General features: G+C 32.0%; 6 protein-coding genes across 6 annotated transcripts; 2 read left to right on the plus strand and 4 right to left on the minus strand.

Annotated features, from left to right (window-relative positions):
• Positions 1–10: 10 nt before the first annotated feature.
• Positions 11–1,436, minus strand: LOC149692518 (uncharacterized). Its single transcript, XM_089868277.1, has 4 exons — positions 664–1,436; positions 353–588; positions 166–280; positions 11–102 (listed from the first exon to the last, which is right to left on the minus strand). The coding sequence occupies exons 1-4, from the start codon at positions 977–979 to the stop codon at positions 11–13; spliced, it is 759 nt and encodes a 252-aa protein (XP_089724403.1). The 5' UTR covers positions 980–1,436.
• Positions 1,437–2,484: 1,048 nt separating this feature from the next.
• LOC149692519 (junction-mediating and -regulatory protein-like) lies at positions 2,485–5,337 on the plus strand. The gene is made up of 7 exons (XM_089868265.1): positions 2,485–3,630; positions 3,712–3,865; positions 3,935–4,092; positions 4,162–4,248; positions 4,332–4,427; positions 4,498–4,975; positions 5,066–5,337. Exons 1-7 carry the CDS (start codon positions 2,614–2,616, stop codon positions 5,206–5,208), a joined length of 2,133 nt encoding a protein of 710 aa, XP_089724391.1. The 5' UTR covers positions 2,485–2,613; the 3' UTR covers positions 5,209–5,337.
• A 32-nt stretch (positions 5,338–5,369) lies between these two features.
• RpL17 (ribosomal protein L17) lies at positions 5,370–7,613 on the minus strand. The gene is made up of 5 exons (XM_089868280.1): positions 7,526–7,613; positions 7,201–7,249; positions 7,095–7,135; positions 6,696–7,026; positions 5,370–5,574 (listed from the first exon to the last, which is right to left on the minus strand). The coding sequence occupies exons 2-5, from the start codon at positions 7,238–7,240 to the stop codon at positions 5,429–5,431; spliced, it is 558 nt and encodes a 185-aa protein (XP_089724406.1). The 5' UTR covers positions 7,241–7,249; positions 7,526–7,613; the 3' UTR covers positions 5,370–5,428.
• A 651-nt stretch (positions 7,614–8,264) lies between these two features.
• Positions 8,265–12,267, minus strand: Rpt5 (26S proteasome regulatory subunit Rpt5). Its single transcript, XM_089868284.1, has 8 exons — positions 12,116–12,267; positions 11,730–11,936; positions 11,555–11,662; positions 10,705–10,767; positions 10,422–10,632; positions 10,036–10,352; positions 8,611–8,756; positions 8,265–8,528 (listed from the first exon to the last, which is right to left on the minus strand). The coding sequence occupies exons 1-8, from the start codon at positions 12,155–12,157 to the stop codon at positions 8,336–8,338; spliced, it is 1,287 nt and encodes a 428-aa protein (XP_089724410.1). The 5' UTR covers positions 12,158–12,267; the 3' UTR covers positions 8,265–8,335.
• A 621-nt stretch (positions 12,268–12,888) lies between these two features.
• Positions 12,889–17,196, plus strand: emei (transmembrane protein 161-like emei). Its single transcript, XM_089868286.1, has 8 exons — positions 12,889–13,135; positions 13,212–13,312; positions 13,370–13,708; positions 14,331–14,485; positions 14,572–14,776; positions 15,362–15,475; positions 15,579–15,850; positions 16,696–17,196. Exons 1-8 carry the CDS (start codon positions 13,133–13,135, stop codon positions 16,974–16,976), a joined length of 1,470 nt encoding a protein of 489 aa, XP_089724412.1. The 5' UTR covers positions 12,889–13,132; the 3' UTR covers positions 16,977–17,196.
• On the minus strand, positions 16,985–23,748 carry LOC149692523 (ubiquitin carboxyl-terminal hydrolase 8-like). The gene is made up of 17 exons (XM_089868285.1): positions 23,579–23,748; positions 23,030–23,162; positions 22,764–22,968; positions 22,527–22,701; positions 21,602–21,764; positions 21,367–21,517; positions 21,022–21,284; positions 20,686–20,943; positions 20,229–20,611; positions 19,573–19,666; positions 19,275–19,502; positions 19,072–19,176; positions 18,646–18,879; positions 17,764–18,042; positions 17,668–17,698; positions 17,489–17,571; positions 16,985–17,396 (listed from the first exon to the last, which is right to left on the minus strand). Exons 1-17 carry the CDS (start codon positions 23,680–23,682, stop codon positions 17,352–17,354), a joined length of 2,934 nt encoding a protein of 977 aa, XP_089724411.1. The 5' UTR covers positions 23,683–23,748; the 3' UTR covers positions 16,985–17,351.
• Between the last annotated feature and the right edge of the window lie 134 nt (positions 23,749–23,882).

Here is a 23,882-nt window from a genome sequence, read left to right on the forward strand (position 1 = left end):
TTATCATCTCTTACGCAATTGCAAATTGATAACCTTCAACTTTCTTGGGTTTGGCTTTCTCGCAAGATTGAACGTTAGCTTGGAATCCAACTTGACCAGCGGCTTAAACATTAATTTACATTTAAATATAATTTAACCTAAGTTAAGGCCAGTTCAAATTCGTACCGTAGTTCGAAATTGATTCAATTTCCTCGGATTTACAAGTAGAGGGTATACAAACTCCAAATCTAAATCCACGATTGTAAAAATCCCACCCATACGATTTCAAAGCTTGTATAAACTATTGTAAACGTTTTTAGGATTTAATTAAGGAGAGGTCATTTTTAATTATTCTATTAATGTTTAATTATACTTCGCTGTTAGATTGTAGTTCGTCTAAGGCTGGTATGGTCAGTGGTCTCATATAAGTATGCCATTTTGGGGGTAAAGGGGGTTGAATATCAACTAAACAATATTGACCACGGATGGTCAAGTTACCCGCGCTCCAATCAGCTGGAGCTTGGATAGCCAAACATTGATCGTAATCTCCAAAAGATGACCAATTCTCGAAAAACTGACCACCGGAATGGAAACCAGTGGCGTCCACCACTAATAAAAATTACCCGGAAATTTGATTTTAAAAATAACTGTACGTGCCAAAATAAGCTGAGGTAACTGACTCACTTTGAATGGCCCACATTTTTAACTCTTTTAAATCCTTCAACATTTTATCAACGGCGTACTGACACTCGGTACTTATACCTAATTTTTCCGCGGAGGAATTAAAAGTTGGCCAAATACCATCAACAACCTTAGTGACCACATTCTGGACACGGGGTCCTATTCGCTCCCATTTCAATCGAGCGGCGACGTCCGATTCTTCCAATTTGACCTTAGCGGCCGAGAAGAAACCCGCTTGGACAAAAAGGGGTTTACCATCGCGATTATGATGGACTAAAGGTGCCCAAAACACGAGCAACAATGAAAAAACTAATTTCATTTTAGGTTTGGACCAAACAGAGCCTAATTTTTATCACGACGCCCGTCACGACCCGAACTCGACTTAGAGACGCGACGACTAATAAAGTTCCGAAAACGTAAGGAGTAAATAATTTTTTTCTTTGAACCCTTGAATTTATTGAAACCACGTACGTAAAGAGTGGCATGGCACTCGGTAATACTTAGAGTTTATTATAACAGTAAACTTTCCAAGTTTCATTGCCCTCAAGATGAAATTCCGGTTTCTTGAGGTACTTATCCCCCCAGGACAACCCTCCCATACACAAAGAACTTCTATCTATGGCAAGATTCACGGCCAAGGATGCGTGTCAACCGAGCATTATCATTTTATTATTTTTTTAGATTTATAAATAATATTAACGGGTGTTTGGAACGTCGAGAAATAGATTTCCTTGTTGTAAATGGGACGTAGTTTTTAGTTAAATTTCAGGTTTTTTTATTTACTTGACGCGCGGGGAACATTTTTGAAATTGGAAATTTTAAAAGCTTGCACACCTCCTATTTCAATTTGATGTATTTAATCTGGAATAAAACCACCGAAGCCTACGTACTAATGAATTCTAGTATTACTAACACCAGAAGGGGATAATAGAAGAAGGATGACACTCTGTATCCTCTTAATGCTTTAGTTATGTAACGTCATTCTTCCCAGGCTCACCCCCCTTTTAGTTTGCATTCCCGCTCATCAAACTACAAATGGGCATCGCACCGTTAGGTGAATTCTATAATTGTTTGGCACTAAATCCCCAGCAATCATCCCACAAACCTCGTCTTGACATGGGACAAAAATGCGCAAGCGCATGCGTCTTGTCAAATATTTAAACGCTAATAGAGTAATGATGAGGGAACTATTTATCGTGTATGTGATTCGGTTTAGTAACCTTGCTCTAAATGTTCCGATGTTGGGAAGAGTGACGTTACACTTACTCCGCTTTGTGGTACACTTCTCTCGAAGAGAAGTATTATATACTTCTGCTAACACTATTTGCAACTTAACTGAACACTAATGAAATATTTTCATTGATGGATTTGTGAGTGACAGACTTTTATCACTTACCGGAAATCTTCAATGGTTATCATCCCTCTTGGAGTTGAATATTCACAGATAAAGTTGTTTTACTTGTCATAATTTGTTGATTTCAGTTTAGTGATTCTCCTTTTCCCCTTGGGTGATACTTTTCTGCCTTTCACCCAAGAAAGGGCCAAGATGTAACAATTCCAAGGCTTACCGCACAAATAATACACAACCGATTTTGCCTATTTTCACTAGTTTTAACACTCGATACCGATTAAATATCGTAACACAAACTCTATAAAATTCGTATTTTCAATAATTTCATTTAAACACATTAAATAAATCATATTTACAACTAAAATTACGCAAATAGCACAATTACACACAGTACGCAGAGCGGCAGACCGCCCGCCAGATTTTCAACTGAGTGCTGGAAATAATCAAAAAAGTGGATCACGTGCATCTTTTGTTTATATGACGTCAGAATCACATGTAATCATAAGTAGACGACAGAGTGACGTTACGTATGGGGTGGAATTATTTCGTCATATGATTCTTTTTAATTTATTAAAGTAATTATCTAGTTTTAATTAATAACAATGAATGAAAGCCCCGAAAGTGATTTGGATTTCCAAGAATGGGTGGCCGTGCGTAAGGATACTTTTAGGAAAGACAGAGATATTGGAAAAAATACAAAGATCCTGGTAGCCTGGAATGAGGAGTTGGACAGTGCAGCTATAACCATGCTTGATAAATCGCGAGAAGCCAGTGATAATTGGAGTAATTCTGAGGCTGGATTATTCACTATTAAACAATTATATTACGTCCATCAACAACTGGCCCTCCTCCATCCTGAAATTAAATTTCCTGAATACTTACAGACATTTCTCTCAAAGAAAAAACTATTTCAAAGACAAACCAAGTTGGATCCAAACGTTGCTTCCAAAAAATTACAAGAATTCTTAACAAACTCGTTACATTTATGTGGAAAAAATGTACTTTTGGGTGTTTTATTTCAAAAGGGAGATATATTTAGTAACTATGAAGAGAGCAACACGGAACTGAAACAGAAAGGTTACGAGAATGAAGTTGAATCAAACACCAAAGAATTGGAAGAAGTATTAGCTCTGAGGGAAAGATGTCAAACCATGTTAGAAATGGTTTCAATCTATGTCGTGGAAGAGGAAACCATTGGAAAATTATTAGTTTCCCTTGGAAAATTTTACAACTTCCAACTTTGGCAATTTTTGGAAGAAAGAGAATTTGCGCAAACTAAAATTGACGAGACTCAAGAACAGTTAAAAACACGGGAATTTGGCCAAAAGATCTTGCAAAATTTAAAGAGCAAACTTGAGCAATGGAAAGAGCAATATATATCAGCTGATGAAGCTGTACAACATCTTTACGAAGAATATTATAGAAAAACCTGGAAAATACTTTTAGATCAAAGAAATAGAATGGCAAACGATCAGACTCATTTTGGGAAAGTTGCCTATAGTCTGCACGCCATGGATAAATTTCACCAAGTTGATGTTAAAGTTTCAGCGGAAAGACTGAAGCTCTTAACAGTAATTAAGGCCACCAGGGAATTACAGAGAAATAGGCTTAAAGAATTGGTTAGAAAAATTAGGTCTAAATCTAAATTTTCATAGAGGATGAAATTATTTTTAATTAAATCTTTGTAAACAATCATTCAGAGAAGAAATGCATTGCTGAAAAAAGATATGCAATCCATGGATAATGAAATCCACGAATCGAATATCAATTGCCTTAATATGGGATTAGAAATTTTAGAAGAGGAAGAGAATTTATTAAAGAAAAAAATTAATTTTATTTGTAATAAATTAAAGGGTGTGTTAATTAATTTAATTTAATTTAATTACTAAGGAATTAAATCCTAATATCTTGAATCTCTTTAAGGGGAGGAAGAGGAAGGTATTTTCTTTGATGCTCAAGAATCATTTGAAGATTGTGAAAATTTAGATGACCCTGAGGTTAATCAACACCCAGATATAATTAAATTAAAGAAAAAATTAAATAATGTTTATAGAAGAAGAGCTGCTTTGAGAAACAAAAAGGTTGAGAAGATTTCAAAATCCAAAATGGCTTCCTAATTAATTATTATAATATCTTTTATTTTTTTACAGAAAGCTTTATTAGAAGAACAGAAACAAAAATTTAAAAGCAAGGAAGAAGCAATTAAAAAGCAACAAAAACATCATTCAATTCAAATTGTAATAAATTATCTTCATCTCTAATTTAATCTTTATAGTTTAATTTAATTTGAATTATTTAATTCATTTTTTATTTAATTTAGAAAAAAATTGAACGTGAAAAAGAGCAAAAAAATCTAAAAGAATTTAGGGATCTGGAAAGACAAAGAACTTTGCAAAGATTGAAAGGATATAGGAAGGTATAATAAATATTTCATATTCTAACCTAACTTAACTTAACTAGGCTAACACTTTTATTATCACTATTAGAAATATCTTAAAGCAGAAGAGAAAGAAACTATATTAGATGACAAAGATCTTCCACCTCCACCAGCTGATTGGTTAATTAATACCGAAACTCTTACACCACCTTCATCCCAAATTCCTCCTCCTCCTTTACCAGAAACCATGGTGGCCATTCCACCTCCTCCCAGTTCAAATCCTCCTCCTCCACCTTTACCACCCAGTTCAATTCCTCCTCCTCCCCCTTTAGCCCCCAGTTCAATTCCTCCCCCACCACCCCCATTACCTCCCAGTTCAATTCCTCCTCCACCCCCTTTACCTCCCAGTTCAATTCCTCCTCCACCACCTCCCCCTCCTCCTTTCCTAAATCCTCCAATTAAATTTGAATCTGTTAAACCTAAAACAACAAGGCCCAAGTCTGAACCAACTAGGGAACCACCTGGAATTGATTTAAATGATATCTTAGCAGCTAGAAACAAATTAAAGAAACGTGAAGATGAAACTAGTAAGAATTAAAACTTTTTCTGGGGGTTTTAAACCAGCTGAAATTAATTAATAAAAATTTAAAATTAATGGTTAATCTTATCTATTTTAGAGGATTCTTCTAGAGGATTACCTCTACCATTAGAAGGAAATCTACAGAGTATTCTTAAATCTGTACTTTCTAGGATTAGAGTAGATCATACTGATGGTGATACTGATTCTGATTATAGTCAAGATGATAATGATTTTGATTAAATTATAATAATTAAATATATATCTAATATTTTCTGAAGAGTTTAATGTCTGGAATGGGAAGGAATCTTTTTAAATGAAATGAATTGTGATATATTTTTTAATGCTTTACCGGTACTGAATTAATTAATTAATTAATTAATTTTAGAATTAAATAAAAAACATTTTTCATACTCAATAAGATGGTTTTTATTTTGTTTCCCCACTTTATACATCATTACTTTTAATCCCTTTGCATCATCTTTTGTCTGGCCATCTTCTTCTTAGAGACCTTTTTCTTGGGGGCTTCATCATCAGCAGCAGCCTTAGCTACAGCTTGTTCTTTCTCCGATAGAATTACCTCAATGTGGCATGGACTGCTCATGTAAGCTAAAATAACAAAGAAAATTAATTAATTTAATTTTAATTTAATTTAAAGGATGGAATTAATAAATTTAATTTTAATTTAAAGGATGGAATTAATAAATTTAATTTTAATTTAAAGGATGGAATTAATAAATTTAATTTTAATTTAAAGGATGGAATTAATAAATTTAATTTTAATTTAAAGGATGGAATTAATTAATTTAATTTTAATTTAAAGGATGGAATTAATTAATTTAATTTTAATTTAAAGGATGGAATTAATTAATTTAATTTTAATTTAAAGGATGGAATTAATTAATTTAATTTTAATTTAAAGGATGGAATTAATTTAATTTTAATTTAAAGGATGGAATTAATTTAATTTTAATTTAAAGGATGGAATTAATTTAATTTTAATTTAAAGGATGGAATTAATTTAATTTTAATTTAAAGGATGGAATTAATTTAATTTTAATTTAAAGGATGGAATTAATTAATTTAATTAAATTAAAGGATGGAATTAATTAATTTAAAGGATGGAATTTAATTAATTTAAAGGATGGAATTTAATTAATTTAAAGGATGGAATTTAATTAATTTAAAGGATGGAATTTAATTAATTTAAAGGATGGAATTTAATTAATTTAAAGGATGGAATTTAATTAATTTAAAGGATGGAATTTAATTAATTTAAAGGATGGAATTTAATTAAATTAAAGGATGGAATTTAATTAAATTAAAGGATGGAATTAATTAAATTAAAGGATGGAATTAATTAAATTAAAGGATGGAATTAATTAATTTAAAGGATGGAATTAATTAATTTAAAGGATGGAATTAATTAATTTAAAGGATGGAATTAATTAATTTAAAGGATGGAATTAATTAATTTAAAGGATGGAATTAATTAATTTAAAGGATGGAATTAATTAATTTAAAGGATGGAATTAATTAATTTAAAGGATGGAATTAATTAATTTAAAGGATGGAATTAATTAATTTAAAGGATGGAATAAATTAATTTAAAGGATGGAATTAATTAATTTAATTTAATTAAAGGATGGAATTAATTAATTTAATTAAATTAAAGGATGGAATTAATTAATTTAATTAAATTAAAGGATGGAATTAATTAGAATATTTACGATTAATTCTGCCATGAGCTCTGTAAGTTCTCCTCCTCATCTTGGGAGCTCTATTGACTTGAATGTGTTCAATCACTAGCCTATCAACATCCAAACCCCGGCAATCAGCGTTACTTTCAGCATTACGTAAGAGTTGAAGTAAGAATTCGGCACTCTTTTGAGGCCATCTTCCTTGGGTGCAACCCCATTGTTTAGCCTGGGCTTTACGTCCAACACCTCCGTTAAATCTTCTGAATGGTACAATTTCTTTCTTGGCCACTACGTTCTTCAAGAATCTTTGGGCTCTCCTCAGAGGCATTTTTTTGATAGCCTGAGCTGTCTCCCTCGTGTTCTGTTAGTAATTAAGGCTTAGGTTCTATCTTAAGTAACTTAATTAATTAATTATTTAAGAGAGCTTACCTTAAAATGAACCCTAAGGTTTGAACCCCTAGCTTTACATGCTGTATGGTTTGAAACATTCGTTAGGCTTAATGAAATGGGTTTCGTTTAAAATAGTTATCATTACCTTTAGTAGCATTCTCCGGTTCCATAGAATAACGAGCCATTTCGAAGGCCTAATTAAATGAAATTAACAAAAAATTAATTATAACTCCGAATGTTTCAACAAGGAATCTTATCTAATATAAAAACGTGTTTCTAAAATGACCGAGGCTTAAGACTAATGCCTTTAACTAAATACTACACAAATTCCATTGTAAAAATCGCATAAATAATTATTTAAAACATCTCAAATGCATAAAATAAACGTTTTAAGTTGGATTAAAATCAACATTACCTTTAAATAATTAAAGATTACCAAGATTTAATATAATTATAGGAAATCAACCAACCTGAGGGTTTTCGTAGACGACCGGAACTCGAAAGATTTTTATTTCCCCTTCTTTTACTTCCCCTCAAAACCGAAGGAAGGTAATGCGACACCTAGCGGTAAAAATGACGTCACACAGCGGGAATTTCAAATATAATGCGTGAAACTGGGGAATTTTTTACCTTTTATAGTTTCATCATGGATAAAGAATGCGCGTGAGGAAATTAGTTTTCACGCTATAGGATCGGCAACTCCCTATCTCGAACGACAGCTTATTCTGTATATACTCTGTTACAACATCGGTTGTCAGCACGCGTAAAGCTAAGTCTCTATGTAACGTAGCTTTGTACGTGCTGTCAAGAGACTAAAAACTTCAGGATCTTCAGGATTTAAAATATCCGCGTGTTTTTTTAGCTCGAGTGCACGGACCTCTAGGCCTTAGTTTCAAACACGCGTGAAATTGCCTACAGCCTACTACGCGTATTTGAAACTAAGGCCCAGAGGTCCGTGCACTGAGCCAAAATACTCGCGGATATTTTAAATCCTGAAGATCCTGAAGTTTTTTGTCTCTTGACAGCACGTACAAAGCTACGTTACATAGAGACCTAGCTTTGCGCGTGCTGACAACCGATGTTGTAACAGAGTATATACAGAATAAGCTGTCGTTCGAGATAGGGAGTTGCCGATCCTATAGCGTGAAAACAAATTTCCTCACGCGCATTCTTTATCCATGGTTTTATTGAAATAATTTAACAATTGCGCAACTTTTTAAGAGTTTTTTATTTATTTCAAAACATATATTAAGCAGAAAAATTGATACAAAATGAAAACCCTAAGCGTAATAATTAAGATTAGCCTTTTTCTTGGCTTGAACCTCTAAAATAGCATCCATGAAATCTTCGTGCGTTACTACTGTGGCTCCTCTTCTCAAGGCAATCATACCAGCTTCAACACAAACGGCTTTACATTGGGCGCCATTAAAGTCATCTGTACATCTGGCCAACTCTTCAAAGTTGACATCAGGACTAAAATCAAAATATTCATCAATTAAAAACAAATTAATTCAATTAACCTGGGAACCAAAGAAAAAGGGCAATTAATTCTTACTCCACATTCATTTTTCTGGAGTGAATTTGCATAATTCTTGCTCTAGCTTCATCATTTGGATGAGGGAACTCAATTTTACGATCCAGACGTCCAGATCTCAATAGAGCAGGATCCAAAATGTCCACACGATTTGTAGCAGCAATAACCTATTAAAAATTAATATTAAAGTTGTTCTTAATGATAAATAATTATTCCAAATGAAAAGTAATTATTCCAAATGAAAAGTAATTATTCCAAATGATAAGTAATTATTCCAAATGATAAGTAATTATTCCAAATGATAAGTAATTATTCCAAATGATAAGTAATTATTCCAAATGATAAACAATTATTTAGAATAAATAATTATTCTAAATGATAAATAATTATTCTAAATGATAAATAATTATTCTAAATGATAAATAATTATTCTAAATGATAAATAATTATTCTAAATGATAAATAATTATTCTAAATGATAAAAAATTATTCTAAATAATAAATAATTATTCTAAATAATAAATAATTATTCTAAATAATAAATAATTATTCTAAATAATAAATAATTATTCTAAATGATAAATAATTATTCTAAATGATAAATAATTATTCTAAATGATAAAAAATTATTCTAAATGATAAAAAATTATTCTAAATGATAAAAAATTATTCTAAGTGATAAAAAATTATTCTAAATGATAAAAAATTATTCTAAATGATAAATAATTATTCTAAATGATAAATAATTATTCTAAATAATAAATAATTATTCTAACTAATAAATAATTATTCTAAATAATAAATAATTATTCTAAATAATAAATAATTATTCTAAATAATAAATAATTATTCTAAATAATAAATAATTATTCTAACTAATAAATAATTATTCTAACTAATAAATAATTATTCTAACTAATAAATAATTATTCTAACTAATAAATAATTATTCTAACTAATAAATAATTATTCTAACTAATAAATAATTATTCTAAATAATAAATAATTATTCTAAATAATAAATAATTATTCTAAATAATAAATAATTATTCTAAATAATAAATAATTATTCTAACTAATAAATAATTATTCTAACTAATAAATAATTATTCTAACTAATAAATAATTATTCTAACTAATAAATAATTATTCTAAATAATAAATAATTATTCTAAATAATAAATAATTATTCTAAATAATAAATAATTATTCTAAATAATAAATAATTATTCTAAATAATAAATAATTATTCTAAATAATAAATAATTATTCTAAATAATAAATAATTATTCTAACTAATAAATAATTATTCTAAATAATAAATAATTATTCTAAATAATAAATAATTATTCTAACTAATAAACAATTATTCTAAATGATAAATATTTATTCTAACTAATAAACAATTATTCTAAATGATAAATAAATAATTAGGTTTCAATTTACTTTAATGTCAGTATGAGAACTGAATCCATCCAACTGATTCAAGAGCTCCAACATTGTTCTTTGTACTTCCCTATCTCCAGCTTTTTCACTATCAAAACGTTTTGTTCCAATGGCATCCAACTCATCAATGAAGATTATAGCGGGTGCCTTTTCTTTAGCCAATGCAAATGCATCCCTGACCAATTTAGCTCCATCCCCAATGAACATCTGGACCAACTGAGGACCGGCCAGTTTCAAAAATGTAGATTTTGTTTGAGCAGCGCACGCTCGGGCTAATAAAGTCTTGCCAGTGCCGGGAGGTCCGTATAACAATACACCTATAATATTGTTAAAAAGTTTAATTAACATTAATTAAATTTAAACTTGGAATAATTAATTAGCAATACCTTTGGGAGGTTGAATACCCAAATTCTCAAATTTTTCTTTATGAGTCATGGGTAAAACAACAGCTTCAATCAACTCTTGAATTTGTTTATCTAAGCCTCCGATATCACTGTATTGTTCAGTAGGTCTTTCATCAACTTCCATGGCCTTTACTCTCGAATCATATTCTTGGGGAAGAGTTTCCAAGATCAAGTAAGAGTCCTTGTTAACTCCCTGATTGTAATTAACACTAATTAGTTATAATAAACTACACAAACACTGACTGTAATTAATTAATCAACTTACAACTAAGTCTCCAGGTTTTAATTTCTCAGCATCAACTAATCCAATAACTGGAAGAAAGTATGTCTGAAAGAAACGTGGATTATTAAAGTTGTACAGTGTATTCAGGGTTCATACAACATTTGGAAAACAAATTTCCCTGAGATTTTAAAGGTTTTTTAATTCCCATATACTTCCCTGAATTTTCCAGGTTTTTCCCGTATATGGAGTATCCTATGGAGCAAATGTTAACGAAGGAGGGGGGACGGGGGCAAATATGACTATTACATAATCAAAGGATATCCCCGTATCTCTAATATAACCAGAGTTATGAGCCTCCAAAGTATAGTGTAATGTTAATCCTATGGAGGATGTGTTATATTGAACATTTTGCTTAATTACTCGGCCCCTGTTTGACGGAAATTTCCCCGATTTCCCTGAATTTTACTAAAAATTTGAAATTTCCCTGATTTCCCTGAATTTTACTAAAAATTTGAAATTTCCCTGATTTCCCTGAATTTTACTAAAAATTTGAAATTTCCCTGAATTTTACTAAAAATTTGAAATTTCCCTGATTTCCCTGAATTTTACTAAAAATTTGAAATTTCCCTGATTTCCCTGAATTTTACTAAAAATTTGAAATTTCCCTGATTTCCCTGAATTTTACTAAAAATTTGAAATTTCCCTGGTTTCCCTGAATTTTACTAAAAATTTGAAATTTCCCTGATTTCCCTGAATTTTACTAAAAATTTGAAATTTTCCTGAATTTTCCCTGAGGTTTTTGTCAACTATTTATTTCCCTGATTATTCCAGGTTTTCCCTGTTTTCCAGGTTTGTATGAACCCTGACAGTGATTTCAAAGTTCAAATCTTACTTGTCTTGTTGAAGTCTTGATGACAGCGCATTTTCCCTTTCTTTGAGAATCTAGATCAACATTAGCTCCATCTTCTTCACCTAATTCTTGAGGATCAACATCTAACAACTAAATAAAGAATTAAAGTGTAATTATTATTATAACTTAATTAGATTAATTAATATAATAGCTTTACCTCGATGACATTTGATACCAAATAAGGCAAGGTTTTATTCACTTTAATCTTTTCATTGTTTTCCTTAATTTTATCTTTTTGCGTTTGAAGTTCATGATTGATTCTTTGGATTTCACTTCTCATAATTTTGATCTCATTATCCAAGAGACGGGTTCGACTGATCAGTTCGTCAGTTGACATACGAAGGACGTCATCACCGAATGTTTCCTAGTTAAAATAATTAATTTAATCGTTTAAAATTAATTTAATAAACGGGTGTCAAATAGCCCCCCCCCCCACCTCTTCAATGATTTCTCCTTTTTATAAATAGCCAAGGCTTACTATAACACGTACGAAATCTTCCGAATTTTGAATTTAAGAGAAAAATTAGCAATAATATTACTTACATCGGCAATTTCCACGTTTTCAGCAACCGTTGCAGCACTCATAATTAATTTATTTAACGTTAATTACGTAAATACACTGCTTCAACAATACAAATCACGTCAACAGAAACTTGCTTGTCACTCTCTTGCAGGGATGCCAGATTGAAAACCTTCAACCCGCCAAAATGAAATTGGAAACAAGCCCAAAAAACCGCCAGTCGGTATTTCTAAAAGAAGCCCAAAAACTGCCTCAGATCTAAAGTATCCAGCCCAAAAACAAGCCAAAAATTTATCGTGAAAATTTGGAATTTGTTTTTCTTTTAAGCCTTAAGAAATTTCAATGCATATGATATTACATACTGACACCATTTTTAAAACCCAAAACAAAATGAAACCACTTTATTTAACCATAAATTGACGAATTATAAGCTACACAAATGGTTTGACAGTACCATTTGTCAATTTTTTGGGCATTTTAATGATCTTCGCCTATTGGCGGTATTTTAAGTACGGAAAGCCAAAGAAAAACCCCGACAAGCCCAATTTCCAGCCAACAGCCAACCCTTTTATTTCCAGCCAATATTTTAGAGAAGAAGCCCAATTAGCGTCTTTCCAGCCCAATATGGCAACACTGCTCTCTTGCCGAAATTGTAATTTCGGTCTTCAACCGCCAGGGGTCTAAATTTCCGGTTGCATACCACTACTACCATTGGCGCGAAAATTTGACTTTAACTTGAAAGCACGTTGCCGAATCAAAAATGATCAATCTGGTCCCGCTATTGTATTTTCTGCATATAAAGTCCAACTATTACTTTAATTTTTATCACCTGACTATTAATTTTCAAAGAAATAGTGCTTTTCCATTCGGTAAAACATAACCGAGCGATTTTCTAAGGAGTTGTTTAGCGCATTCCATAACCAACCGGAAGTGTATTAGTATTGTCTGTTACGTCACAAAAAGGGGTCATGTAAGGTCAACTTCAGCATTGCAGCGTGGTTTAGGTTCCTCGCGTGGATTTTAGTTAATAAATCTGCAAAATGGTAATTAATTATGATGAAATAACTATAATAATATTAAAAATGTCTCGTAAATATTAATTAAATAAAATTTTTCCAGGCGGTATTGGGAGTACAAATAGTTGTAACCATGATCATGGCTAGTGTACTCTCTAAGCTGTCTGGTTATTGCTCCTTCGCGCAATGGCTAATTTGCAACCGGTAACTTTAATCTTAATTAAAATTAATTATGGCTGCATTAACTTTATATCCTTAAAGGCTGGTGAGATTTCTCCATCCAACAGATGAAGAACTTAGAACATTGGGTGGTGTTCCTAAAGCGAAAGCTAAAGGGAAAAGGGGGAGAGATAGGATAATAGAGGAGAAAAATCACTTCTTGGTTCCAAGAAACATTGAAATGAATTTAGATAGCGCAATTATAAGACGCTTGGACATGATGCAATTACGTTATTACCCTGAATATCAATGGCTAATAGATTTTGCAGCTTGTTCAGCATTTGTATATATCATCACAGAACTGTATAATTATGGTTTTCAAAACAAAGAGGAAGTGAATCTCAGTTTACTTTGGTGTTTGTTGGTTATTGGCTTTGCTACGTATCCTTTCTAAATTTTTTCTTTCTGAAGACAAGAGACTCAAAGGTTAAAGCATGGATGAAGGATGCGCGTGAGGAAATTTGTTTTCACTCTACAGGATAGGCAACTCCCTATCTCGAGCGACAGGATATTCTGTATACACTCTGTTACAACGTCGGTTGTCAGTACGCGCAAAGCTGTTTCTCTATGTAACGTAGCTTTGTACGTGCTGTCAAGAGACAAAAAACTTCAGGATCTTCAGGATTTAAAATATCCGCGAGTTTTTTAGCTCGAGTGCACGGACCTCTAGGCCTTAGTTTCAAATACGTGTGAAATTGCGTACAGTCTACTACACGCATTTGAAACTAAGGTCTAGAGGTCCGTGCACTCGAGCTAAAAAACTCGCGGATATTTTAAATCCTGAAGATCCTGAAGTTTTTTGTCTCTTGACAGCACGTACAAAGCTACGTTACATAGAGACCTAGCTTTGCGCGTGCTGACAACCGACGTTGTAACAGAGTGTATACAGAATATTCTGTCGCCCGAGATAGGGAGTTGCCGATCCTATAGCGTGAAAACAAATTTCCTCACGCGCATCCTTCATCCATGGTTAAAGGTTACAGATCCTTAATTATAAACTCAGAAAAGTCCTATTTTCATTAACAGTTTTATATTTTCGTGGTGAAGAACCAATAGGAGAAAGATCAATGTGTTTAACATCCGGATTATTCTTCTTTTTAGTAGCCATGATAGTTTTAATTGTAGATGAAAATATGTTGGAATTTGGTCTTGAAAATGGTTAGGTCTATTAATATTAATTAGTGTTTAACATAAATAGATGCAAGGTCTAAATTAAATTTGATTAAATTTGATCTTTTCTTCAGCTTATCAAAGCTTCAATGCAAGCGCGCATCATTTTCTTTCTGGTCAAGGTGTTACCTCCAGTGGTCCAACTTCAAAATTAATGTTTAAACTAAGTTTGGCTGTATGGTGTGGACTTGTGGGAGCATTTTTTACCTTCCCTGGATTGCGTTTTGCTAGAATGCACTATGATTGTTTAAAATTTAGCGAAGAAAGTCATTTCTTTAAGTAATTAATAACTATAAGCACTCCCTTTAAAGGGAGGGTGAAGTAGAAAATCAAGTGATTTTTTATCAATTCTACTAATTATAAGACCAGTGTGCATAGTGAAACATTCAGGAAATACCAGCTCCGAATGATTTTAAAATTCAAATTAGGTTCAGATTTTAAGGATAATTTTAAACAAGGACTGCCGACCAATCGCGTAACGCCCTGCCTTTTTATTAACAAAATTCTCGTGGCACGCTCCATGTCTCGCGCCACGATTGTCACGTCACGCGCCAAATTTTATCAAATCTCGTGATTAATTTCATTCAACACGGAATGTGCCACGAGAATTTTGTTAACAAAAAGGCAGGGCGTTACGCGATTGGTCTGCAGTCCTTGTTTAAAATTATTCTTAAAATCTGAACCTAATTTGAATTTTAAAATCATTCGGAGCTGGTATTTCCTGAATGTTTGACTATGCAGACTGGTCTTATAATTAGTAGAAGAATCGATAAAAAATCACTTGATTTTCCACTTCACCCTCCCTTTAAATAAATTAATAAACTAACAAATTAAAATAATGTTAATTAATTAATTATTTTACAGAGTAGTATTACACACTAGCTTTTTATCTCCACTATTAGTCATTTTACTTTGGGTTAAACCAATAGCCAGGGATTATTTGACCAAAAGAACGTGGCCTGGAATGGAAGGAACAATGTAATAAACTTTAATTTAATTTAATTTAATTTCACTTAACAGTATAAAAAAAAAAGTGAAATTAATATAGTTTTTTATGTTTTTGGGGTCTATTTTCTTATAGAATGCGATCTGATATGTTTGATACAACGAGAATTCTTATAGTTGTTGCGGTGGTTTTATTCCGTTTCATGCTAATGCCTTCTTACCTTCAATCCTACTTGAACATGGCACCTGGAAAACTTTCAAAACTTCGTAGAGAAGCTGGAAACATAAGCAACGTTGAATTACAAAAAACAGTTGCCAGAGTTTTCTATTATTTATGCGTTGTTGCGTTGCAATACATCACACCATTGTTGTTATGTCTTTATACAGCTTTCCTTCTTAAAACATTAGGTATAAATCATAAGTTTATAAGATATGTTCCATAAGTGTGTCACTCGTTAATGAGAGCTTGTCATGAAGTGACGTAGGTCATAGATTCTCGTAAAGCGACGCCTAGTGAGGCGCTGTCAAAGGCTTAGTACAGACTAAAGAGGAGGATGGAAGTCCTGCAATTTAACCGAGTGTAGTCAATTCTCACGTCGTTCTTGAACTAGCTCTCATTAAGCCTCTAGCATTAAGAAGTATGGGTAGTGACATACTTACAGGGGTGTGCGAGTACTCGTTAAGTTCGAGTACTCGGTTCGAGTATCGAGCCGAGTACTCGACTCGATACTCGATAACAACACATTGAGATACTCGAGACAGATTCGAGTAGCTTTTTAACATTTTAAATACTCGACAAATACTCGAGTCCAAGGCTTACAACTACTCGAGTCCGAGGCTTACAACTATAGCAGACGATGAGTTCATGATCATTTATTTTGAAAATCACCTGTTCAATGTTTAATTGATCACTAGCAATCTTTTTGAACTAGTTAGATGTTAGATAATTTACAAAATTGCTACTCGACAAGTCAATATTTGAGACTCGATAATTACTCGAAAGAACCAAAATTTGACCAATCTAAATACTCGATACTCGAAAGTATTTTTGAGACTCGGCTCGATACTCGATAAGAAATTAGTTTCGATACTCTGACTCGGCTCGATACTCGATAAGAAATTAGTTTCGATACTCGGACTCGGCTCGATACTCGATAAGAAATTAGTTTCGATACTCGGACTCGGCTCGAAACCGAAAAAACGGGACTCGCACACCACTGTTGTTGATTGACTTAATTAAATATTTTTTTCAGGTGAATATAGTTGGCTACCGTCCTCAAACCTGACAAATGGTACTCTAGATGAAAGTACTTCAACATCATCAATTTTTGAAGGCAATGGGGATAGAATTTTAGGAGATTCGGTTCTCGAAACTAGTCAAAGCTTCTCATTAGCTTTAAATAATCTTAAAAAGGTCTTTACCCCCGTACTTTATCGCGGAGTTTTGGGTTTTATGACATGGTGGTTGTGCACAGTATGGTTTTCAACCAGCGCTATTGGACTCGTGTATTGTTCATACTTTAGTGAGAGTTAAAAAGAGAATTATTATCAGTTTTAAAGGAGTGTTTAATTAAAAATAAAAACAAGATTTGTGGAACTGAAACTTCCATAGATTAGGGATTAATTTTTGGAAATAAAAAAAAAACAAATAAAATTCAAGTTTTGTGTTAAAAAACAAATGTTTTGCCAGAAACCTAGGAAAGTTCTAAAAAATTTTGTAATTTCTTATTGGCAATAAAATAAAATAATTTAAATAAAGTTTTTTTTTTCTTTTGGCTTTGTTTCATTTTTTTTTTTTTTATAATTATTTACAGCTTTAACATTTTTTTCTTTACAATTCGTTACTTTCTATACAAAATTGTAATGTAATACTTAACTACAGTTAGTGAATATTTAATTGAACTTAAAACTAAGATGGAATCATACTATAGAACATAATATAAGCTGCATCAGTCTGAAGACAAAAAACCAAAAAAATTATATTTTTTTAGTAAATTTTTAATTTTATGACCTCTGACCTTCTTTAAAAAATAATAAAACACTTACAGCCACGGAACTGGAACTTATTTCAGAAACATCTTGATCATCATATTTGAACCATTTTTCATTTGATTTACAAATGGCGATGTCTAAAGAATTTTAAATTAATTAAATTGTAATTTTAAATTAAGTAATTAACTAATTATTAATTAATAAAAAATATAATTTTAATTTAAATAACTTACAATGGCCTCCCTCTAAGGTTCCAAAATGATTCTACAGAAAAAAATTAATTAATTAAGTCTTAATAATATTTAACTAATTAAACTAATTAGACTTACCACAACTCCGTAGAGTGAATAGTTAGTTTGGTACGTTTTACAATCATCACTCGTGTAAGGCTCCATGTCAAGGTTTGTTAATGGGAAATTAACCATGGTTTTTAATTTACTTCTCCACATTCCTTCGTAAGAAAATCGTTTCAAATGAATCACGAGAACTTTAGGAAGTTTCACGATAAACATTTGTTTCTCAGCTTCCCGTTTTTGTTTGCAAGTTGGACAATTCCATCCAGCATCTCCGGATATTCTTTCCGTTTTTAGAAAGTTCTTTATACAATCCTAGAAAAGGAAATAAGTTCAATGAATTAATTAAATAATTAAATTATCATAATTACAATTTAATTTAATTACTTAAAGGGAGGGTGAAGTAGAAAATCAAGTGAATTTTTATCGATTCTTCTACTTATTATAAGACCAGCCTGCATAGTGAAACATTCAGGAAATACCAGCTCCGAATGATTTTAAAATTCAAATCAGGTTCAGATTTTAAGGATAATTTTAAACAAGGACTGCCGACCAATCGCGTAACGCCCTGCCTTTTTATTAACAAAATTCTCGTCGCACGTTCCGTGTCAAATGAAATTTATCACGAGATTTGATAAAATTCGCGCGCTACGTGATAATCGTGGCGCGAGACATGGAGCGTGCCACGAGAATTTTGTTAATATAAAGGCAGGGCGTTACGCGATTGGTCGGCAATCCTTTCTTTAAAATTATCCATAAAATCTGAACCTAATTTGAATTTTAAAATCATTCGGAGCTGGTATTTCCTGAATGTTTCACTATGCAGACTGGTCTTAAAATTAGTAGAAGAATCCATAAAAATTCACTTGATTTTCTATTTCACCCTCCCTTTAATTAAAGAAAAGTACTAAGACTTACGTAAAGAGAGCATCTACTAGTTGAAGATATGGGGACGGAAAGGCAAGAGAAAACTTCGTAACTATTAGAGACTGATTTGCAATAGAGGCACGTTAATTGGGACAATAGGAGTCCTTCAAAAATTTCTTGAATGGCGGAGTTATTTCTAATTGTATGCCAGTTCCAAAATAATTGGATTCCGACTGACACTGGTTTTTTGTCAGTTTCAGGTGGAGGTGATTTGTTTGACTGCCCCTTTTGATTGAATCAAAATATATTAATTGATTAACATCCTTAATCATTAATTAATTAATTAACATCCTTAATCATTAATTAATTAATTAACATCCTTAATCAATAATTAATTAATTAATTAACATCCTTAATCAATAATTAATTAATTAATTAACATCCTTAATCATTAATTAATTAATTAAAATAAAATACCCTATTTATTTCCATATGGAGTTTTTCCATTAATTTTGTTAAGAACTCGTGAGCATCTTGTTGCTCGTTCCCAATACAAATTCTGAGATACCGACTGACAGTATTCTATAAATAAATTAATCATTTAAATAATTCCAATTAAATTAAATTTAATAAAATACGTAATTAATTAATTCCTTCCTTAATAATAAATAGATGATTACTTTAAAATCTAAAGGAGTAATTGATCTACAATTGCCTCCTCTAAGGTGTTGCAAAAGTGTGGACAACTCTTCAACCACCTCTCCTTTACTTCCACTCGCCCGAACATCACTAGTATAATCCCTATAAAGCAAATAATCAACCAAGCCAATAGTATTGGCTAAACATTGAATAACCGCATTCATAAAGCAAGTATTTCCCAAATTGCGAAGTCCAGTTTGCGAGTTGCCCTGCAATTAATACTTAACCATTAGAAACAAGTCAAGTACGAGTAAACCATCTTGGTAATCATGTATGTACTTGACTAGTGTAAACTGGGTTGAAATTACGTTGTTTAACAACGCTATTTTCTTGAGGTTTTAGGATTCTATTAACAGTGGGTGTACCCATGCTCCTAAGAAGAAGAGAAAACATAATTGAGTTTGAATTTAACTTAAGATTCATTAAAGGGAGGGTGAAGTAGAAAATCAAGTGATTTTTTATCGATTTTTCTACTAATTATAAGAGCAGTCTGCATAGTGAAACATTCAGGAAATACCAGCTCCGAATGGTTTTAAAATTCAAATTAGGTTCAGATTATAAGCATAATTTTAAAGAAGGACTGCCGACCAATCGCGTAACGCCTTGCCTTTTTATTAACAAAATTCTCGTGGCACGTTCCGCGTTGAATGAAATTTATCACGAGATTTGATAAAATTCGCGCGCGACGTGACAGTCGTGGCGCGAGACATGGAACGTGCCACGAGAATTTTGTTAATAAAAAGGCAGGGCGTTACGCGATTGGTCGGCAGTCCTTCTTTAAACTAATCCTTAAAATCTGAACCTAATTTGAATTTTAAAATCATTCGGAGCTGGTATTTCCTGAATGTTTCACTGTGCTGACTGGTCTTATAATTAGTAGAAGAATCGATAAAAAATCACTTGATTTTCTACTTCACCCTCCCTTTAATACTTACAAGTTAGTTGGCTTGGCTTGTCTATTAACGAGTGGTGTTGTGTTAAGACCCGGATTGACGTCAATTTTATTAAAATTCTCGACTAATTGGGCGATATTTGGAGACGAATTGGATCGTCTTAGACCACCACGTTTTGATTCTTGAGGTTCATCCTTTAACTGGGTTGTCTCCATTTTCTTGTTTATCGGAAAGCTTTCTTTTGCGATGACCGGTGGTGGAGGTTCAGCACTTTTCTTTTCAAGACGAGCTTTTTCTTCTAATTCTTTCCGCCTTCTTTCATTCCTCAGTTTCATAACTTCAGCATCGCGTTTCTGCTGTTCCTCCAGTTTCTGTTTGATGGCCAATTCAGATTGACTCGCCTCATCTGGTTGATGAGACAGTCTCTGAAAAGTGAGAAGTGACCCCAAAATAATTAATATGGTTTAAATGTTAATTAAATAAATTTATTTGAATTAACCATTTTGAGTCTCATATTCTCTTCTTCCAATTGCCTTCTACCTTCTTCTAAATTTTTATTCACAATTTCTAAGGTGTTTATCTTTTCCAGAACTTGATCAGCTTGTTCGCTCATAATTTTCCTCATTTCTTCACTGGCTTCCGTCTCTTTCTTATAACAAAGCATGGCAAATTCTTGTTCCTTCTTTAGTCTTTGTACAGTATTACTTAATTGTTCTTCAGTCATTGTTTCTAATCTATTATAACTATCACCAATTTTCTAAAAAAATTTAAACAAATATACAATTAAGAAGAATAGGGTTTTTAAACGATCAAATGTTTAAAACTTTAAACACACTCTTTTCTCTTCTTCTATGTGTTTTTCGCTTGGCCAAGCTGATTTGGGTTCAGGTTTTGTGTAAGGTTTAAGGGCTCTGTCAACACTTGGTATCTTCGGGACCTTTGAGGTGGCGCTATCGCGTCTAACAGATTTAACAGAAGGAATTTCCATATCCTTATTATATTCTTCTTCTTCGGTAAGATCAATGGTTTCAATGTTTGATGACTTTGTTTTTTCATAATTTTCATTGATTTCATTCAAATCAGGATAATCAATATCAACTTTAATTAAATTAAAATTAATTTTAATTATGGGAAGTTAGTTAATAATTGGATTTATTTTTATTATTTTTATAGAACTAACGGGAAATTAATGTTGCTGATGAAGTGTTTAGGCCTAAAACACCTTTTTTAATGTTTGGATCTGTTGTTTCTGTTGGATAGTGTAATATAAAATCTTCATATCCGTTTTCTAATATATATGGGTCAGTTTGCAAACAAACTTTAGGTGACCACTATTAAATGAAATGTTTTTATTATTAATTATTTATAAATAAATTTTTAATTAATTTAATTAATTAGTAATAATTAATGAATACTTTTGTGAGAGCTTCTCTTAATATATGTAAAGGCGACCCGTCTTTTAATGTTGATAAAGACGAGTTCCAATCCATAAGAACAATGTAATTTATTTTGTCTCTTTTATTCCAAGTATGCTTTGATTTTTTGGGAAGCAATTGTTCAATTGCACTTGCAGTCATTCTTAATTTAAATACATTTTAATATTAATGTTAATTTTTTTTTTTTTGGAAATTGGCCTTATTCCTGATCAACGCCACCGAGGCGTAGCGGCGACTTTTGGAACTATAATAATACGGTAGCCAATTACAGGTGGCGGTGGAGTCGATGGACTCTGATGGAGATCTGTTATTTTCTATGTTTTGTTGATCTTTCAGAATCATGTGAATAGCCAAGGCTTAACAAGCGATATGGTTTCAAAAGTATTAAATGTTGATTTTACTTTTCTTATTCTGTCTAATATTATGAAATAAGACTTTCGGAGTAAGTTTTCATTCGATTTTGGTCTATTTCGAGATTATTAGGTTAATAATAATTAGTTAAAACATGTTTTTTGAAGTTGAAGCGGTAATAATCAAAACAGAAAATAACAGATCTCCATCAGAGTATATCGACTCCATGGCCACCTGTAATTGGCTACTGTATTATTATAGTTCCAAAAGTCGCCGCTACGCCTCGGTGGCGTTGATCAGGAATAAGGCCAATTGGCCATATGTCTAATCAGCGCCACTAGCGGATGGTCTGAAAACTACTCCCATAGAGTCTGGGTATTTTTAAGCGGGTTTGCAGAATTTCCGTCAGATGGCGCGGCGTTCGAGCCATCTGACGGAAACTCTGCAAACCCTCTTAAATATACCTAGTCTCTATGGGAGTAGTTCTCAGACTATCCGCTAGTGGCGCTGATTAGACATATGGCCAATTAACATTAATATTATTCTAAAATACCCTGGTCTTAGTATGTCTTCAGGAACACTGACACAAGACAGATGCCTCATTTGTGACTTAACAAAATCTTCAATTTTACGAACGTCAAATATAGCAACAGTTTCATTACCATCATAAAGCATGTTAAATAACTGTGTGCTATTAATTGACTGGTTTGATTTTGATTTAGGTTCGGCTATAATATGCTTAATTTTAATACAGTTCTTAAGTATTGTAATTATCAATGGTTAAGCTAACCATTTTTGGTCTTAGTACCAGGTAAAATACCAGTCCCATTTACAATAAGACCATTGGTAAGGGTCTCAACATATATTACATCCTCTTTAACAGCTGGAATAACTTTCTCATCATTAACCATATTTTCATTGTAACGTTTCTCAAGACTATCTGCTAATTCCTCCGCTTTCTGTAAGGCATCAGCAACTGCCGGAGTCACTTCTTTCTATAGGGTACACATTTGGTAAGAGGCACTAACAACTTGGTTAAGGTATCAAAAAACATACCTTATATTTTACTTTATTAGCAAATGTTACGATATTTAAGTACCGCATATAATAAACATATGATTTTTCCTCATCTCCCAAATGATAGTGGTGTTTAGCTTCCGTTAAAATTTTAGCACTGGATTTAAGAAGTCTAATAATACACAAAATTTGAATTTTTAATGGACAATCTTCAACACCTCCACTTTTTTTTAATAAAAATCAAAGATAATTCTTTCTTTTTTAGAGGGAATTAATATTTAAATTGTATAATGACCACAAAAACACGCAGTAAAACATCATAAACAAATTTTGAATTTTAAGGAAGGGACGGACACTTGTCAACACCTCCACTAATTTTTTTTATAAAATTATAGACAAATCTTTCTTTTAAAGTGGGAATTAATATTTAAATTGTATAACAGTTTCAAACACACGGATAAAACATCATAAAATTTGAAATATCACTTAAATAAATTATGAAAACTCGCTAATGTTCGCCCCCTCTCCATTTAAAACGCCAAGGCTTAGCATAAAAGTTTCATAATTTTACTTAAAAATAATACTTACTTATCAATATCTAATTTGGTCGGAATAACGGCTGTTTTAACTCTACTATTATTTAGCTCCTCTAAAGATTTTGCTAAATATAAATCTTTTTTGATTCCAGGCATTTTAGAATCAAAACAAATTACGACACAACCCGACTGCACCTCAGTCAGCTGAGCTTTGAGGATCAGTGTTGTACAGGGATGCCAGATTGAAAACCTTCAACCCGCCAAAATGAAATTGGAAACAAGCCCAAAAAACCGCCAGTCGGTATTTCTAAAAGAAGCCCAAAAACTGCCTCAGATCTAGAGTATCCAGCCCAAAA

Source organism: Phalangium opilio, unplaced genomic scaffold (assembly GCF_054372755.1).
Source record: "Phalangium opilio isolate 3A_F unplaced genomic scaffold, DU_Popi_V2 ptg000024l_1, whole genome shotgun sequence".
In the NCBI taxonomy this organism is placed as follows: domain Eukaryota; kingdom Metazoa; phylum Arthropoda; class Arachnida; order Opiliones; family Phalangiidae; genus Phalangium; species Phalangium opilio.

Coding starts and splice junctions, on each gene's coding strand:
- LOC149692518 (XM_089868277.1), bottom strand. CDS start 979: ATGAAATTAGTTTTTTCATTGTTGCTCGTGTTTTGGGCACCTTTAGTC. Junction 589..663: donor AAAAATGTGGGCCATTCAAA/GTGAGTCAGTTA, acceptor AATTTTTATTAG/TGGTGGACGCCACTGGTTTC. Junction 281..352: donor AACTACAATCTAACAGCGAA/GTATAATTAAAC, acceptor CGTTTACAATAG/TTTATACAAGCTTTGAAATC.
- LOC149692519 (XM_089868265.1), top strand. CDS start 2,614: ATGAATGAAAGCCCCGAAAGTGATTTGGATTTCCAAGAATGGGTGGCC. Junction 4,093..4,161: donor CTGCTTTGAGAAACAAAAAG/GTTGAGAAGATT, acceptor ATTTTTTTACAG/AAAGCTTTATTAGAAGAACA. Junction 4,249..4,331: donor AACATCATTCAATTCAAATT/GTAATAAATTAT, acceptor TATTTAATTTAG/AAAAAAATTGAACGTGAAAA.
- RpL17 (XM_089868280.1), bottom strand. CDS start 7,240: ATGGCTCGTTATTCTATGGAACCGGAGAATGCTACTAAAG. Junction 7,136..7,200: donor ACCGGAGAATGCTACTAAAG/GTAATGATAACT, acceptor CAAACCATACAG/CATGTAAAGCTAGGGGTTCA. Junction 5,575..6,695: donor AGCTCATGGCAGAATTAATC/GTAAATATTCTA, acceptor TTGTTATTTTAG/CTTACATGAGCAGTCCATGC.
- Rpt5 (XM_089868284.1), bottom strand. CDS start 12,157: ATGAGTGCTGCAACGGTTGCTGAAAACGTGGAAATTGCCGAT. Junction 11,937..12,115: donor AAAACGTGGAAATTGCCGAT/GTAAGTAATATT, acceptor TATTTTAACTAG/GAAACATTCGGTGATGACGT. Junction 10,353..10,421: donor GGGTATTCAACCTCCCAAAG/GTATTGCTAATT, acceptor ACAATATTATAG/GTGTATTGTTATACGGACCT.
- emei (XM_089868286.1), top strand. Junction 14,486..14,571: donor GGAATTTGGTCTTGAAAATG/GTTAGGTCTATT, acceptor TCTTTTCTTCAG/CTTATCAAAGCTTCAATGCA. Junction 14,777..15,361: donor GAAGAAAGTCATTTCTTTAA/GTAATTAATAAC, acceptor ATTATTTTACAG/AGTAGTATTACACACTAGCT.
- LOC149692523 (XM_089868285.1), bottom strand. CDS start 23,682: ATGCCTGGAATCAAAAAAGATTTATATTTAGCAAAATCTTTAGAGGAG. Junction 20,612..20,685: donor AGAATATGAGACTCAAAATG/GTTAATTCAAAT, acceptor CTCACTTTTCAG/AGACTGTCTCATCAACCAGA. Junction 19,177..19,274: donor TTACTCCTTTAGATTTTAAA/GTAATCATCTAT, acceptor ATTTATTTATAG/AATACTGTCAGTCGGTATCT.